Source organism: Telmatherina bonti, assembly GCF_933228915.1.
Source record: "Telmatherina bonti genome assembly, chromosome: 19".
In the NCBI taxonomy this organism is placed as follows: Eukaryota; Metazoa; Chordata; class Actinopteri; order Atheriniformes; family Telmatherinidae; genus Telmatherina; species Telmatherina bonti.
Genome location: NC_136617.1, coordinates 13,875,271 through 13,894,986, shown reverse-complemented (window position 1 = coordinate 13,894,986; position 19,716 = coordinate 13,875,271). Strand labels below are relative to the sequence as shown.

Here is a 19,716-nt window from a genome sequence, read left to right as displayed (position 1 = left end):
ATATATATATATATATATATATTATATATATATATATATATATATATATGTGTGTATATATATATATATATATATATATATATATATATATATATATATATATATATATATATATATATATGTGTATATATATATATATATATATATGTGTATATATATATATATATATATATGTGTATATATATATATATATGTGTATATATATATATATATATATATATATGTGTATATATATATATATGTGTGTGTGTGTGTATATACCTGATGAAGCTGACCAATCAGAACAGGCTGGGAGGAGGTTTCAGTGTCACAGGAAATAGCATATGGCTAATCATTTCATGGACTTGCCAGTCACTAAACACAAACTAATGTTATTTGAAAAATGCTGGAATCATGCTAAATATTCATTGGATATCCCGTATATATAATCTGATCAGTTTTAACCCTTAATGTGATGGAGAAATGTTTGTCGTAACTACATGTACTGATTTACATAAAATAGTCAGTTAAAACTGGGTTAATAAATACACAGCAGACAACATTATCAACCTGAAACATCAGCTCCTCAATTATGTTAAATTCACTGAAAAAGCATTGCTCTTTGCATAATTCAGGGGTGTCCAGCTCTGGTCCTAAAGGGACCTGCATGATTTTCTTCCAACACACCTGACTCAGTTGAATCAGTCCCTGTGTAGAAGTTCATTGGCTGTTGGATCTGATTAATGTGAGCCAGATGTGTCAGAAAAGGGATACACTGCGAATCTGTAGGGCATCGGCCCTCAAGGACCGACTTTGGACACCCCTGGCATAACTGATCGCATGTCAGCTTATTTTGTGGTAAATAATAGTCAGTATAACAAGCTTATTGTTACGTTTGACCAAACTGAAACCTGAAACCAAGATGTCAATAAAGTGTCCTGACAAGGCCCTCGAGTCGCTTTGGACCCCATAATGCAGCTGAACATGAACAAATACACACATGCAACAAACAGGTGGCAGGATTTCCTGTTTCACCTTGACCTCTGACCTGTTTGTGCTAAAGCTGCTCTGTTCCCTTTTTTTTAAAACTTCATTTCATGTAAAGTACATTCAGACACCCTTTACTGTGTGTAACAACATACACGACAGTGTACTTCTACACTTCATTCATCATACCGTTGTACATCCAACAGCTTCTGTGCATTGCTAACAGACTGGTTATGATTATTCTAAAATAATAAAATAATCAATTTTCTATGTTTTTGTGACATTTATAAAAAAAAAAAAAAAACATTGGTGTAACATTTAAATCTCAATGATTTTATTTAATTTGCAGAAACATAATCAGAGTGAATCCCAGCACACCACCATGTGCAGATTTAATACATCAGTGGGTTTTAGACACACTTTGTCTGCTCATGATGCTGGGAGGAAGTTGAGCAATGTTGTGTTTCCCTCTAGAGACCCTCCCTCCTTCCTCTGCCTGTATTTTTAGTTTTCTGTTTGTTCTATTGTGCCGCCTCAACAATACACCTTTAATAAACAGACCCAGACACAGCAAAGCCCGCACTGACTTCACTCAGGAAGTAAAATCTGAGTTTCTTTGTTAAGTTTGACTGTAAATCACAGACTCAACAACTGCTCAAGCAATAGAGAATCATCTAAAAAAGGCTTTCAAACATGAATGGGCTGATCTGAAAAGCTGAAACTGAACTATGACGTTCAATATTCAATGATGAGATGTGGTGTAAAAGACATTTGAAGCTTCCTGGACAGCTGATTGTCTTCGTCCACATATATAAATACAGCATAGAATATGAAATGTGGCTCCAAAGAAACCTTAACTCTAGTGGCCCGTGGACCTAAGACTACAGAGTGGAAATCATGTGTTTTAAGTTAATTATCCTCTGTTGGGGAACTGTGAGCAGCTGATGGTTTGCACGTACTAAAACGCAGCATATATGTGTGTATATTTATATCTGTGACGTAGTCCTTCAGCCTTGTATTTAGAAATTCCAGCCAGTTCCTTGAGTTGATGTAAATGACTCAGAGATTACACGATAATTATGATGATGGTGGCGGTGATGGAGAGCAGAGTTGTGTATCAGCCCAACACAGAGGTTGCCTGGAGAGCCTTTTTTTTTTCCCTCCTGTTTGGTCAGTCATGGAGCTGCAGTCTCTGTGTTACATAACAAATATGTTCTCAGATCAGTTTATACCTCAGTTTGCTGATATACAGCAGGCTGCCAAGTGGAAGGTCTGGCGTGAGTAGCTGTTAGGGGTGCTGCAGCGTCCCGTTCAGTTTATAATCACAAAGTCTTGCAGAAATAATCACAAAGAAATGCTATATATCTCTGAAAAGACAGCAAAAGACTACAAAGATGTGACAAAACAAAACAAAACAAAAAAAAATCAGTGCTAATGGCTGCAGAAGACAAAGCCAGATGGATGTCGCTTCAGATTGAATGACTTTGTTTATAAAGGCTGTATTTTCTCAACACTCTGTTGAAACATCCCAGTAAACTAAAGGTCTAAAATTCATCCAGTATTTCAACCAGCATGACCAAGTTTGTTCTTCTTTTTTTTTTCTCTCTCCGCTGTTGTTGTCATGACAACAGCTGTCGCTGTGGAGGAGGAAGCATGTAGGCTGAGGGATGATTCACTCCCAGCTGGTTGACTGCAGGATGCCAACATGCTCACATTTAAGTGGATTAAGGTTCAGGTATCAGAAATATGAACATATAGCTCTGCTACTGATGAACCATGCTGTGGACTAAAACCCCAAAATGAAAAAAACAGCACTATGTGATGTCAGATCTTCATGGTGTTTCGTCTAAATTTTACTGACAGAGTAGAGATCATGGGCAACAGTTCAGGCTCTGACTTCATGTTACATTAGAGATTTTTGTTGGGTGGGTGAACACACTCGATTAGCTGATATTGATTTAATGGAATGAAAAAATCTTTTAATGGCAGTTCTTGCTGACTCACATAATAGATCTGCAGTACTGGAAAGAAGTAACTGAACCGCTCTTGATATCAGAGCTGTTTTGTAACTGGTCACTAAAAGCCAGGAAAACTTTTTTTTTTTATGGGTTGGTCAAATTAAAATGAAATCGACCATCATGTTTCCCTATTGCTAACTCCACATCCATGCCATAACAGCAACGTTTAAAGAAAAAATAAAATCTGGCGACTTATTTCTTTTGTTTGTTTCATACACTAATAAAAATAAAAACTGTTTAAAGTACAAAAGGAAAGGAGAGATTTAAGATATAAAATAAGCGAACTGGGCCGACCCTCATTTCATTATATATTGTCAAGAAAAAGGGAAATAGGTGAATTATTTTTATATAAATGCACATGAAGTTTGGCAAGTTAAATCACTGTTACATCACTCCGTTATGGGTGTCACCATAGCAACGCGTTAATCAACTGGTTCGGATCAGTTGGCGTCTGACAGGTGAATTAAAGCAACGCGTTGCAGCTTGACAAAGGTTGTTTAGTATAAAAAGTACTAACATAAAATACGAACATAAAATAGTTCCTATACTAATTATTCCTATACTTTAGCAAATTTAGGAAAAGGATGATTCAGGTACGGTTGGCTGCAGAATCAGGGATCAAGCTGTTCCAGACCGTCTCGTCCCGAGCCAGACCCCTTGGGGAAAACGAGGCTTTACTGAACCATATGGCATACCTCTGTCTTCTTTACCCATTTCCTTTCCTTCTCGGCAACCACGCTTCAACAGAGAACATTTCTGATGAAGATTCATTGAAAAGTATTTGAATCACCTGAGGGTTGATCTTAGTTCCTGTGCCAGGTCTTTGCTGGATTTTTTCTTTTCTATTTCTGAAGGACACTCTGCAAAAACTCAGCCTTAAAAAACAAGAAAAAAATATACAAAAATTAGGTAAATGTTGCTTAAAGTTAAATTATCTGCCAACAGAATAAGAAAATTTGGCTTGTCAAGACTTCCCAAAACAAGTAAAAAATACTCTTAAAACAAGAGGAATTCTCTGGCATAAAAACTAAGAATTATCTTACCTTTAAAAAAAATAAGCATATGTGTACTCAATTTAAGATTTTTAATCTTACTTCGATTTCAGTTTTTGCAGTGCATCGCTTTCAGATGCTTTTATCTGATACAAATGGATTTTCTTTAAGCCTGTGACTTCTTGTTTTGCCCTCTTGTCCAGTTTCCTCAAATTGTCTAAGGTCATCCTGCATACCACTGTGAGACAAGTTTTCAGCTAATGAGTGTTTGGGAATCCCATTACTGATGCAAAGATATTATTAATTTAATGTCAAAATATGTTAGTATTAATATTTCTCTCTGATGGAACTAAAAAATGGAAAGAGATTCTAAGCTAGCCCTGCGAATGACTGGCAACCTTCCCAAGGTGTACCCCGCCTCTCGTCCATTGATGGCTTGGATAGGCTCCAGCTTCACCGAGACCCTTAATTTGACTAAGTCGTTAGGAAAAAGGACGAATGGATACTAAGTTAAGTTGATTCTTATGACACACAACACCAGTTTGGTACCGTTTAATGCTTGAATTATTTAGTGGAAAAAAACATAATCCTCTGAAAATGGCCAGACGACTGGACCTAAACTAAGTGAAGAAGAAGCAGATGTTCAAAGAATGACTATAAAAGATTGCTCAAAAGTTTGACTGATCAGTGATGCTCATGAATTTTGCACATTTTTGTTCAAAGTGTCACATGAAATATAAACCATGTACGAAGAATGTATTTCATACCAAACTAATAAACACGTGCACTGATTTCAAATTGTAAACTTTTTTTAACGAGAAGTTTTCTCTCTCACTTCTGAGCTCACGCCAGAAACAGCCGCTGTTTCTCAGAAAAAAGCCAGTTCCTTGTGATCTTGCGGACTTGACCTCTTGTTTCTACCCATCACTTTGGTTCTGCTGCATTACATAAGATCTCTGAATAATCCTGAGGCGCATAAGCCTCTTAAATCACATCACGGTTGAAACTGTGACTGGGATGCATTTCAGCACAGCAAGATTAACTGGACCTTGGGAAGGAACGGGGTTTTAGTGAGGTTTTACGTTGATGTTTGCCAAAGTTCTGAATGTCCCTGAACGTATCGTAATAAGCTGCACTGTAGACAAAACTGAATTAAAACCTAATTTCAAATGTCAAATCTTGAAATCTCAAAACTAACACTTTTTTTTTTTATTACTAAATGATGTCTGTGTGTCATATTAATGTGTTCCTGCAACTTGCTGTGACACTTTTCTCATTCTTGGTATGTTATGTTGTGTCTGAAAATAAAGGGGACATGTGCAAACACATCAGACCTGCCAGAAACCTGAAAAAAGAAAAAGATATTTGACCATAAGAGGACACACTACGCTGAAAGAAACAACAGACACACGTTGAGCTAGGCATATCTGCTATACATTAGACACACTTTAAGACTATAAAAGAAACATGAGACCATCTTGATTCTTCTTTATGTCACTGGTGGAAATATGGAGGAGAGTTTAGGATTTGAGGCACCAGGCATTCATCAAAATGAGACATCTGTGCCTCAGAGACATCCATGAAGTAAAGTATAAACAGTGGCACAGCTGCATCAGCTAGTCCCCTGTTTTTTATACAGCCTGCTGTATTTTAGTTTTTGAGTTCTGCAAAGAATATACCAGAACATCTTCCTTCATATTCACTTTGAGAACTGAAACGTAATTGAAGATGTCACTTACAGGTTGATTTTGGGTTTACAGGCAGGAGGATAAAAGGAAAAGGAGATAAGACAGCTTTCATAATGAGAAAACTAAAAGACCACTTTATTAACGTCACAAATATGTGTGTGTGTGTGTGTTTTTTCAGAAGAAGAAGAGAAGGAAGATTGATCGCAGTATGATCGGAGAGCCTACGAACTTCATCCATCTCACACACATTGGCTCTGGAGAGATGGCAGATGGCCTTCAGCCGGTAAGACAGCACAAATGTTTATCTTTTCCTCTTATATGACCTGATAACAGTCTGTTAGGTAACAATTATTAAGACATAAAAGTCACAGTAAAACTGCAGCTCATCACATCGGAGACGTCATGTTAACGAATCAGGTTTCAGTACATCCGTCTAAGACAGAGCGGCATTGTAGGCATGTGTGTGTGTGTGGGTGTGTGTGTGTCAGGAAGTGTCATGGGGCTCTCCGTCCTTCCTGCTTCTATTTCAGCCTTTTTGTCTCACATCTGGTGTGTGAAAATATGCATCGGATGCTCAGGTCAACACCCTCTACACTAAACCACTGAGCAAAATGAACAAATCAGCAGGAAATGGCAACAATTCAGTCAACCTTAATACTTCAAACAAATACATGTACAAAATTAAAGTATGCATCTTTAATTAAGCAATAAAAGACAATAAAAGTAAATTGAAAATGAATTGATGAATGAATCAATTGATCAGAATTGATGTAAAACAAATTATGTAAGCTGTGACATCATCAGATATGATCCGTTCCCAGATTTGGTCAGGGTCGACTCGTGTTTCTACGTTTCTAATGAGGTCAGAGGTCGAATATGTACTTCCTCACTGTCGCTTCCATTGTTTCAGCACATCTAGAGCTTGAGGGGCTCTCGCTTGCATGCTTTAGATTTTTCCCTGCTCCAACACACCCGATGGATCCAACAGCTTGTCAAGTTCCTCACAGGGAACTTTTCATCTGATTCAGGTGTGTTGCAGCAGGGAGACATCTAAAACTGAAGGACAGGAGCTTGACATTCCTGATCTAAAGTAACCCAAAGCACTCAAACAATTACTAATAATCAATATTAACATGCAAATGTAGCAAATTATGAAAAGAGACTAATTATATTTGCTAACACTTAGTAGTAAAAATCTTCAAGTGATGAATAAAGATGCTATGAGTGTAATTATAAGAAATACTTTTTCAAGTTATGTTGAAAATTTAATAAATAAAAATACAAACAATTTTGTTTGTGTTTTTAGGCTAAAATAGAAAGTTATTTTACATTAAAGTTTAATTGAATTTTAGATGCAAATGCTTTTTGTGCTAAAAAATAAAGTTTGCATTTTGGCAGATCATTTAGATGTACTGATAAAAACTAAAATAAGTAGCAAGTAATGAGCATAGCAACATTATTCATTCTTCTTTATATTTATCCCATTAGCTTTGAAGTGTTTGTTCTTTCTAATCTAATCTTTTTTCAATCTTAAATTACTTTCTCTTTCATTATCACTGTTCTGTAGTCGAGTATCACTCTAATGCATTTCTTGATGTTGTATGTTTCTACAGTCTGGGTCAATTCAGGAGCAGATGAGGTCCAAAGGCCCGAACATGAACGGCAGGAACAGCCTGTTATAGCTGGTAAACACACGAACAAACACTTGATGCCACTCGCTGTTGCATTTATTACCTTACATCTGAGCCAGACCGCTGCAGGAGATATGCCCCAGATAAAATGTTAAGAACCATTACTATAAGAATTTTACGTAACCCTTTTATGACATCTTAATAGTATGTTAGAAGTTTTACACAACGTTTAGCAACACACAAACTTGGTTGGGTTTGGGATTGTTATGTTTTTATCTTGTTTATTCATTTTCTGTCCTGCTTAGTTCGTTTCAGGGTCACTGGGAAGCTGGAAGCTGGTTCCAGTAATTAGCAGGCAGGAGGCAGGGTACACCCTGGACGGGTCACCAGTCCATTGCAGAGAGACAAACAGCCATTCACACACACTCCTGTGCTCTACTAGGGAGAAGTTAGACCAATTATTTAACTATCATGCATGTTTTTACAAAGTAGCAGGAAGCAGGTTTACCCAGAGAGAACCCGCACATACATGGGGAAAACATAGAAACTCCACATAGAAATGGCATTGTTCAAACCTGTCAGGCGCGGTGCTAAACATCACACCTCCATGTAGCCCGGGTTTTATCTCGTATCAATTACAAATAACATTATGAGACTTTTGGACCCCCTCACTACGACACTCCCACACAGAGGTGTTGCTCAAGTGGAACAAAAAACAACCTAAACTGAGTAGAGTCCAGTGGAGTTGAGTAAAAAACCTGACTTTTGGACTATAATTACAAGTTCAGCAGCTAAAAGGACATACCATAAAGTGTTAGGCATTTTCTTCAATCAATTTAAACTCATCTCCGACACAAACACTTTGCATTTTCTGATTAAAATCTTTTTTTTCAGTGTTCACACAAGGAAATCCAAACCTGTGTTTTTCTGCCGTAGAAGCGCTGTCTTGAACATCTGTAGAACATTTGTCCATCTGCGGAAGAAGCTTAAGAGATGCATTATTTTAGTATGCAATGTTTAATATGCTTATACAGGACCAGTCAAAAGTTTGGGCACACTTTTCCATTAAATCCAATCCAATTAATTGAATATAATGGTGTGGCTGCATGATGGTGTAGTGGTTCGCAATGTGACCTCAAAGCAAAAAGGTTGCTAGTTTGACCCTCGGCTTGAGGGAAGTTTGAGCAGTGACCTTTCTGTGTGAAATCTACATATCCTCCCCTTGTATGTGTGGGTTCCCTCTGAGTACTCTGGCTTCCTCATTCCAAAGACATGCATGTTAGGTTGATTGGTTACTCTAAATTGTTTATATGAGAGAGTGTGTGTGGTTGTTTGTCTTTTTGTTTTGGCCCTTTCGATAGACTGGCAGTCTGTCCAGGGTGTTCCCCGCCTCTCACCCAATGATTACTGGGATAGGCTCCAGCTCCCGAGCACCCCTAGTTGAACTAAGCAGTTAGAAAAAAGGATGGATTTTCATCCCTTTCTCCCCCCCCCCCCCCCCCCCCCTTTTTTTTTTTTTTTATCATTAGTCACTGTTAGTCACAGTTTATTAGTCACATAGTTGCATAAAAAATCCCATGATATACAACAAATGTATAGTGACTGAAAGGCACAGGCTGAAGCATAATGCTTATATTTAAGCTTGTCCTATTTCATAAATTTAGCTACCCATCAACATGTATAAGTATTACAAAAATAAAAAAAAAGACAGAACAAAAACAAGAAAAAATAAACACAAGAAAAAAAAAGAAACAGTAAGCAAAATCATTAGTAAACAGTCAAATGGAAGAGTAATGAAGTAAATTCACAAATAAGTCTCGTATCCCTCAAAAATCACCTTAAAGACCTCCTTTTTGAAAACCAAAAATGTACCACAAGTTCTTAAACTTCTATCAGCATCACTCCACCATGAAATCCCAACAACAGATGTACATCTCCTTTTAAATTCTTCAAACACTTCGCCTGTTTAGCTTTACTGCTGATGAAGCCTTATTGTGGGGGGAGACTGACAGAAATCTGACTCATACTTTAAAACAGTTTCCAGTGTTTGATGCTTTTATTTTTATTTTTTTGCAGGAGTGTATTAAATTGACTCAGACCATCTGACTGACCTCCTCTGCAATCTGAACCTCTGAGCCTCTTCTCCTACATCCAGCCAAAAACTGAAGGCTTTGAACCCCCTGTTGCGCCGCTGAAGTGTCCTTTAGCAACTTGCCCCCATCATCTCTTGCAGGGCATGTTGTGACATGCGTGAAATTCCAAACCTTGTTTTGGTTTTTTTGTTTTTTTGTTTTTTTGTTTTATTTTTTTTGTTTTTTAATGATTTAACACTCATCAACAAATCTAGATGTTTTTTTTTTCTGCAGAGTTTATTACAAGCCCACTTCACCACCAGCTTCAAATGTGTTAAACAAGGCCAAGAACTTCTTCCAATGTGCCTCTGAGTTCACTCTACTTTCACTTTTTACCAGGAAGACCACCACAAGAGATGCTTTAATTATTCCGACCAAGATGAAACGGAAACAATTTGGATCTGAGAAATAAAATCGCTGCTCTTGTGCTCATCAATAAGAGGCAGACTAAGGAGATTTTCCCGTCAGTATTAACTTGAAGCGACAGATGGAACGGCTGGACTCCATTTCTCAGTATCCGGTTTTTAATTACGATAAACAGTTAATGACAGAAGGTCTGTATTTAAAATGAATACATGAAAAAGTTTAATTCCCACAGAATAATAAAAAGAACATTTTCCAGCATTCCTGAAAATAAGTTTCCAGTCTGGAATCGCTTCCTTACTGGACGAAATGTTTCAGGATGAGCTTGTGCTAAATTGTCTCCTGTTGACGCCTTTGTTTGGTTAGTTTCTGTCTCTGCCGTTCTCCAACCCTTTCAAGTTTCAGGGGGTCACATGGCCACAACAATGACATCACCAGACCACCTCTCAGGAAGTCTCGGTCTGGTCATCCCCGCTGCTGGTGCTTGATGACGAGACTTGTTTTAGGAGATAGGAAAGTCCCATAAATCCCTGCTACACTGGACTTGACTCTGTCTGGGTGTGCGTGTGTGTGCATGTGTGCTGTTTTATCTATCTTTGTGGGCATCAGTGTCTTTTTTAAGACATTATGATAACATTTATGATAAAGTTGGTCCTCACTTGTTATATTTGGGGTCATGGGACCTGCTTTATGTCAGCAAATGCCCCAACCAAGATAGAAGCACAAGCATTTTTTTGTGTTTGTGTTTGTGTGCGGATGTTCGCTCTTAATATATAAATGATCCATTTTTGTACAAGTTATATTTTTCACCTTTAAACATATTTTATGCTACAAATTTGTTCATCCTATTACCATATAAGACTGCTGTTCCAGGACTCTGGACGGGTCTTCAGCCAGCACGTTGAGATGTTTCTAGTATTTTTGTTCAAAACATTTCATGCTGCATGCTTTCTTTGGTGGAAGAGCAAGTGTTGTATTGCTTTGCATTGTGAATGCTTGGATATTTTTTAAGCAAATTGATGTTATTTGAAATTATTTGATGTTTTAAGTAATTTGCTATGTGATGTCGCTTCCTATGTGTATCCTCCCTGATCCAGATTAGCTTTTTGCTAACAGAGTTTTTATGTATGAATGGAGGTGATTTCTTTGACTGTCAGATGTATTTCTTGTATAAAAAACATTATTAATTTGTAACAACCAAAGTTTTGTAAGAAAAATACACTATAATTAAGTGAAATTGGAAATATTAAAAAGTCTTTGTCATGAGTTTTTGTTTAAAAAAAAAAAGGAAAATACAATTTCATTCAAGACTTTTTGTAAGTTTTTTGTTTTCTCAACTTTTTTCTTTGCTCAGCAAGTTTAATTCAAGCACTTTGTAAGAAAGAGATGATTGCAGGGTCATGAAATTGATAATAAATACAACTAAACTCCTGTTTTATTTCCAAAAAAACATTCTAAAATGAATATAAATGCTCACAGCTTATTTATTTATATGAATGTTTTGCTAAACTCTCAACAATTACAGCTAGATGATGGCAATCACTACACTAATTAAAATGCTGATGAACTGCAACTCAGTGTATTTATCCTGAAAAACTAAAAAGAAAAGCTGAACGTCTACAAATTTTCATTCACATATATACCTAAAACAAATTTCCACAATATCCCAAAATAAAGATTCTTTCAGTTCTGACTGCTTTAATGATTTCTGTCACAGTTCAACAGAGACTTGGTCGAGTCATGGCTGATAGTAACTGACTAGGGGAAACCCTTCTGAATGGTTACCCTGGAAACAGCTGAGTCAAGGTGTTCCCCCTCCACCGTGGTGACCAACCATTTCCTTCTGTGGTTGGCAATGATAAGAAACTGAAAATCTGTTTCAGGAAAACCTGATCTGCTGCTGCTGGCCATGACGTGTTCACAGAGCTGCTCACAATGCGGGAGTTTTTACATCCTCCCCTTTTGTCTGGACTTCTGTTCCTTATTAAAAAAAAAAAGTAAAAGACTTTTTTTTATTTTTACAATTTGCTTTATGTGGAGTCTCTGTTGTGAATTTATATCACAATTTTTATTCCTAGGGAAAGAATCTTGTAAATGTAGACACATCAAGGATCCCTCATGTTTACAGACATGTTTAAACGTAGTTCACATCACACGCGCTTTAACTGAGAAAAAAAATAAGCTTATGCGAATCAGGACTTCTTTTTTTTTCCTTTAATGTTTTAGTTACCGTTTGACCACCATAAATCTAGAAACTTTTCCTTCTCTCTGAGTTAGAGGTGGAGGTGGAGAAGTTTGTGTCAGCAACGTTTCTGTTGACCTCTTGGCTCTCTGCCTCACTACTCCCCCTCATTCTTTGAAACTCAGACCTGTTCTCTGGTTGCTGAAGTCTAGTTCCTTTTGTTTATCTCAGCCATAGTTTCTCTCTTCCTCTTCCTTTTCCTGTTTGATTCCCATCTATGCTTACGGTCCAACAACACTGGAAAGCACTTTCCCTTCTGTCTCGCTTTAAAATCAAAAGACTGAGATTCAGTCAGTGTAAAATATGTTGCTTATCTGTTTCAACAAAGTTCATTTTTCTTGTTATCAGCTTATCTGTACATTTTGTTTGCTAAAATTAACAGAAATATTGAACTGTGTATTAGTATTATTGCCCCACTCTGAATATGTTGCATATTGTTGGTGTATTATTGTTCTACAGATATTGATCAGAAAGCTTTTCTGTGACTTTTAGCACCTTGAACTTCTGCATCCTGCGCGACAAAACCTCAAGAATTAATGTATAAAGTCAGTTCATTCTAAATATTTCATCAAAAATCAAAGCACCTGTTTACATGCTAATGTAAGTCTTGGCAATGAACTTAAGTCTACTAATGGGATGTGAAAAAGTTATTTAAAAAACAGATTTTTAGAACTTCTTAATTTCATGGCCTTTTTTATTTTTGATTGATTGACATTCATTTTAGTCTTTCACACTTCACTGTGATGTTTCTTGTAAAAGGTTTGGAAACTGAGCATGAAAAAGTAAAAACTATAATTTAGGATGTCCCTGTTGTTTCAATGACAGCCTGCCAACCTGGTGAGATTTGAGGAACAAACTAAAACAGGTCCATCAATCCTCTGGTTATTGATGACCAGTTTAAACGCTACAATTAGAGCCCCAGTGTATCATCCTGCAAAACTTTTCAAGTTTAGAACAAATCAAATTTTAGGCCTGTGAACAAATTGGTAACTTCTTTATATGTACATTGAACTAAATGAATATGCTGTGTTGCAGAGAAAACAAAGAAATCATCTTTCAGGATTTCAGATGCTAAAATGTGTCGTTAAAGGTAAACTCATTGGAATGCAATATGATTTGTGAAGCCTTTAGTTTATATTTTGAGGAATTTGTCTGAAGTTTATCTTTATTGTGGTATATAAATAATCAGAATAGTTAATAAAGCTTCAAGCAGACTTCAAACACCAGACGCGGTTCATTTGTTTTGTGTGTAAATGACAAAAATGTGTGATTCCAGAGTGTGGATGATTACTTTTGTATTTGCTGTTTTAGGTCTGTTATGTAATCTGTTCCTCCTCAGGAGAAACACGCATACAGATTGACTTTATTCCTACTCGTTATGTAATAAGTGTCTCATGGCTGAATAAATCTGCTGTTTTCTCTCCAAGTTTGTATCTGTGTGTGTGAGTCAAGACCGCTTCAGAATGAAAGAGAATATGTTGAAGAAGGTGCCCATTCACACTGATGAATTTAAACAAGCTAAAGTTGTTTTGATTCAGGAGGAAAGTTAGGTTCAAAATTAAATCATGGTTTTTAAAAAGTTGAAGGCATTTAACAATATAAAGTCAAATTATCACAATTGAAACACAAAGTTTCTGAGACATTTTGCGTCACACTATGGTAGAAACTTAGTTTAAAATCTTGTAGAACACAATCTGATTATATACATACATATACATATACATATATATATATATATATATATATATATATATATATATATATATATATATATATATATATATATATGCAAACAGTGAAATATATCAGCTTAAAAGTAATTATCTAGTAATAATCACTATATGTTTCCAAAGTTTATTTCTTATGTCTCCAAACCAGTAAAACCATTAAGCATCAGAAATAAAAAGGAATGTTCTCATATGCTGTTTGCATTTGTGGAAGCAGCCTTCTTCTTTTTCTATGTATGCATCACACTGTTCACATACTGTGTCACATTTCTAGATCAGGTTTTATTACAAGCAGCTGGGCCAAGACCACAGAGCTGAAGTAATGATGGTTAAACTGTGCGTTGCCATGGAAACGTGAGTCCAGCACTGAGGAAAAGGAAACAACACAAGTGGAAAAATTAAAGATGTGGTCGCTCATGGCTTGTTTTGAGCTGTGTGTGTGGGGAAGCACACGCTAAACATGCGTGACGTCATGTGTTCTCAATGTTCCAGCAGCCTTCATGTAAAATAAATAAATAAATGAGAAAACTTCAGTCTTTTAACATTTATTAGAATATTATTCGTTTTTTATTTAACCAGGTCCCAAATAAAAAAACATGTTTTCCTTGAATTGGGGGATTTTTAAGATATTCTGAGATCACCATTTCGGGGCATCACATCTAAAGTGCCTAATTATTACTAAACATTGTAATTACCCAAGTTTTAATTTCAATTTAATTGACTATAATTTAACTCAAAGTCATTAGCACTGACAGTATAACTTGTGTTCTGTAAGTGTTTAGTTTCAGTTTAACAAAGATGTGTTGGACTTGTGCAAGTCTCAGAAATAGTCTGTTTATATTTTAAACCATGACGTAATTCCTTCAGGGCCATAAACTACATTTCAGTGGAATATCTCTGATCCTTTTAATCCTCAAAGTGGTTCGTAGTACAAGAAAAATAAACCATTCTCACAAATCTTTTTTAAATGTTTACATTGTACACACATTCCTCACAAACACAAAAGCATCATAAAATCTAGGTTTGAGGGCCGGTCGTCACATACTTGCTCAATAAACAAGCAACTTTATTGTCAGTTGGTTTAGGAATATCAATGATGTCATCAGATGAGAAATTACCAGGGGTCCCCATCATAATCCTGCAGGTTTTCCATGTATCCCTGTTCTAACATATCTGACTCGAATTAATCACTGATTGAGCAGAACTTCATTTGCGGTTGGATCTGTTAAATGAAAGCCACGTGTTGGAGCAGGGATACATCGACAGCAGCCCTTGAGGACTGACTTTAGGCACCCCTGGACTATTGCTCACCGAGAAGCAAAGAAACCAGCTGGCTCATCGACTTTTTGACTTCCTCAAATCCCCAAACTTCCCTAAATATGGGGAACAATGGTTGCACAATTGACAGTGTCAACAGATTTAGGAAAAGGCGATAGTGTTAAATTATCAGCAAAAACTAGACAAGCTATTCAAAATCTCAGATTCTGAGTTTATATAACCTGCACTTCACACAAGATCCCAGGTTAGATGTGTTGTGACTCAGGGGGCATGTCTGAACAGAATAGTGGTGCAGGAACACACCCTCTATTCTGGTGTGAGCTGTTTCTCCGGGCTACCAGCAGTAACAATAAGAGCAGACTAACAATTTACATTTTTTTATTTGTTTGTTCTTACAATTTTGTTTGTTGGGCTGATTTCTCTTAAAAAGACAATCTCCTCACCCAGAAGTGCTTTGAAGTAGTGCATCCAGTCCATTTTCTCAATGTTAATGTTAAGAAATCAGCATGGCTGATGTCATACCACTTAAAGGTGCAGTGTGCAACAAAACCAAAGGTCAACATCAGAAAAAATACATAATTTTAGATTATTTCTATTGGCATCTAACCATCTAACTACAATAGCTCATGTTTGTATTCACCTGCTGTGGGTTCACATACATGGCAGCTGGCATAGTTTGTGCCAACATTATTATTATTATATTGTCTCTGAATTGACGAAACAACTCTTTGTGTGAAGTGAGAACCCCTCTGAGCTTTAAAACTGCAGAACTAGTGTTATTTAATGGGTGCTGAGGCACCATTTGCAATAAATATTGCTTTAAAAGGCACCGAGTACTAACATGTGGTGCAACCATTGCTGCACCTGAGGCTACTGGATCCACTTGCAGATAAAAACGTGTTTGGTCATTTGGTCATTGACGACCAACGTTCACAACTGTGCTTTCCATATGAAGTCATTTTTATGCCTATCTTTACAACTAGATGTCAGTAATCATGTGCCTTTACGTATTGGAAACACATGCCAAAGCACAACATGCTGCAAGGTAAAACTGTGGTATTTCAAATGATCCGAAACTTAAGCCTAAGCTTGAGACCACAATGAAACATCATCTGCTTTGATGTTTTCATTCAATTTCAGTTCACTTCTCATTTTAGTCAGGTTTAGATTTCCAAGCTGGAATATCATGATGTGGTGCATCAGATATTTACACAAACAGCACATCACCTGATACTAAGGACTATTTTTTGCCTTAAGAAGTCACACTATGAGGTAAAACAACAACAAAAACTACACTGTTGTGAACTGTCGCTAATGTAACATTAGAATAAACTTCACTGCATGGTTAAAAAAGTGGCCACACAGTCTAATATTCTGTTATATGATCTTTAGTAGGGATGTTTAATGTTGGCTTTTTTACTTATGTCTGATATACTAATTTTGTCTAACTCTTAACTTCCAATCCCGATATCAACTGTTACTAAAAAATTTTAAGAGAGTTGTGGCAAAAAAAACCAAAAATATGTAGGAAACTGTGTATGATATCTCCTAAATGTTGTAATTTTGAATTAGAGGAGACTTAGCTGAAGTCATTAACTTTGATCATCTTTGCTGTGGCATTGTTTTAATAAGCTTGTAGTGAATCAACATTTGTTCTTTCTCCATAGCTGCATCAATTTGCAACTGGTATTGCAGCTGTATTTGATAAATTTTGGTTGTGGTTTTCACATATTTATGGCAGACTGCATTGGGCAAATGAATGAAACTGGACACAGGAGTATACTGTGTTTGATGATTTTAAGAAATCAAATTGAAATGTTTTTGTTTATAGAAATTTTGTATTTCTTGGTTCACAGTGTGAAGTACCGCTACCTGGTGTCCTTTTTAAGATGTCGTCATTTTGTTTATTTTCAGTCAGTCTGCTGCAGGTATGAGCTATTTCTCCAGGCTTCCAGCAGTAGCAAGTGTAAGAGCAGACTAACCATTTACATTTTTTTTTTTTTGTTTGTCTTTTTAAGAGAAATCGGCCCAACAAACAAAACTGTAAGAACAATCTCCTTTTCCATTAATGCTTAGAAGTAGTCTATCCAGTCCTGGTCTTTGGCCTGACACCAGTGCAGAGTTATTGTGTAGTGGGTTGCAGTGATATTGTAATACTGTGATATTGTCTATCTTGTGCTATGTACTTAAGTAGATTGTGTGGGTGTATGGGTTTTCAGAGGGATAAACTAATTCTCAACTGGATGGTTTATAGAGTAAGCTAGAAAAGCTTGATTGCATAAATAAATGGTTAAGCTTGACTTCTGCTCTTGTTCCTTTTTTTTTTTGTATTTTTCAAATCATTTACCCTTGTTACACACCAATCACTCTGAAATTAAGGTAAACCTTGACTTTATTTCCATTGCTTACTAGCAAACTGAAGTCTTCTTTTAAACAAGCCACAACTATAAATGAGTTTATTCTTTTCCACACCACAGGGCGTGTCTTTAAATATGGTTGTGCAAGGAATGAGAAGCTACAATAGGAAGCTACCTTTTTTTTTCACTGAATTGAAGAAACATATTTTTAGACACATAGTATGGCCTGGATCTGGGTTTCTGTGTTCCACACAGTTAATGTTATTTAGGCTGCATGCAGTTGACCACACAGGGACTCAGCAGACCCTCACAACCAGGTGCAGAAGAAATTGACATCCCAAAGGGATAGTACATGAGAAGATAGTAGTGTTTATTGCTACAAATTAGCGTTAATTGTCATGACATTTATTTAAACTTTTTTTTTTTTTTAAATAAAAAACAGGATAGTATTATACTGTCTTTTTAGCAGTGGTGTGTGTTGCCATCATGGATTGATGATGTGCTGCAGCTGCTGATGTGTATTTACATTGCCCTGTGTAACAGCACTGCTACTGTGCTGCTACTGCTGTCAAAATCTTCCATCCCTCCATCCCTCCATCCATCCATCCAGAGATAACCAGCTTTAACCACACAGCAGCCACATAAGACTTTTTAATCCTCTAATGACAAATTGACAGTTTTTAAATGTATTTTTCAACATACTACCTCAACGTAAACCCTGACATTGGGTTTTTGCCACAGCTGCAGTCATACAATGACCAACCAACGTCTTAGATAAGCATTTTGTGAGAACCACTTCCTTGGTTCATCATGTGTGTAAAATAAGTAACAGGCTGAGACTCATAAGGCATGCTGCTGCAGGGCGGTTCTAGCAGCACCTAAGACATGTGTGTTGCATATGTAATGCTCAAAGCGCACAGCTAGTTTGTAGCTGACCTTCTACTAATTTCTTTGTTCAATATTCAATCTTTATTCAGCTGTTTGTAAATCACACTAGAAGTCTTATCAGCTGAGCATAAAATGTTAGCAAGATCCAACCACTGGAATTCTTCTTATGTAAGCTTGTTAATATTATAATATTGTAACAGCTTGTTAATTGTAAATTAGCATAACTGACTTGATGATGCTGGTTGGTTTCTTATTAACAGGTTTTAATTTTGTGCAAGAATGAATCCAGTATATATTTCTTTCCTCGAGTTTATATGTCAATAAATAGCCAAAAAAAGAAAAAACTTCATAAAAACAAAGTTGACTTGGACTCATACACAGTCTGCTTTGTGTTTATGGAGTTTCCTCAGCAACTACCTCACTTCCTTCCCGTCAACCTCCATTTCCTGACCAGGGGCTCAGTTCATACAGACCAGTTATACATACAAACCATTATGTTTCCATCACTTAACTTACATGAACCTAACCTTACTGTAACACTTCTGTTAACACTAATGTCTTCACCTTCTATCAGTTTTTACAGCTGAATGTAATGATCATCTTTATGATTCCAAAACCATGCATGTACAATCATGTGACCACAAGGTGTCTAAAGCCGTTTTTCCACACACACTTATGTGTTTTCCTGTGCTTCATAAATGAGCACAGTGTTGCTTCTCTTGCACAAACACTGAAAGAGTTTACAGTTCACTCCAGTGTTTTAAAATCTGCCTTATAACTGGAAGAAAACTGAGGTCAGATCCTGATCAACTTGCTGGGAGTCCCCAAGGCATCAGAGCTGTGGGCCCATTCAAATAAAAAAAAATGATCTTCAGATGGCTTTAATTTATTACTTTTTTTTAGTTTGTTTAACAGACACAGCCTATAACAATACAATATTAGTTACTGAGATCATTTCAGCGAAGACAAGAAAAGAATATTGTGATATATAAGTCACATGAAGCTACAGAAATGCTATATTTTTTCATAGTAAAGAGTATATATTTATTTTTATTTAACCTGTCCTGTCCAGCATCGTTACTGCAGAATGATGGTCTGGCTGCCAAGCAAATATGCTTTACCAAGAGGAGCCTTTTGGATCTGAGTCTCCCCTTGAATGGTAAAAGTTAATTCTTTATTATTATTTTATTTCATTATTTCTAAAAATGTGCTTTTTCAAATTTTGGTTTAAGATGTTTTACCTGCTATCATTGTATCACACGGCTGCATGGTGGCATGTGGTGGTTAACACTTTGGCCTCACAGCAAGAAACCCTGGTCGCTGGTTCGCTCCTCAGCTGGGGCAAGGCTTGGTCAGTGGCCTTTCTGTGTGGAGTTTGCATGTTCTCCCTGTGTATGCGTGGGTTCTCTCCAGGTACTCCGGCTTCCTCCCACC

General features: G+C 36.6%; 1 protein-coding gene across 1 annotated transcript in view; it reads left to right on the top strand.

Annotated features, from left to right (window-relative positions):
* The window catches only part of cdc42se1 (CDC42 small effector 1), a 26,435-nt gene extending 13,177 nt beyond the window's left edge, over positions 1–13,258 (top strand). Inside the window, exons 3-5 of the mRNA XM_079258886.1 lie at positions 5,843–5,947; positions 7,278–7,349; positions 9,372–13,258. Coding sequence (XP_079115012.1) covers positions 5,843–5,947; positions 7,278–7,346 — 174 coding nt within the window. The 3' untranslated portion in view covers positions 7,347–7,349; positions 9,372–13,258. The remainder of the gene's footprint in view (positions 1–5,842; positions 5,948–7,277; positions 7,350–9,371) is intronic.
* The last annotated feature ends 6,458 nt before the right edge of the window (positions 13,259–19,716 follow it).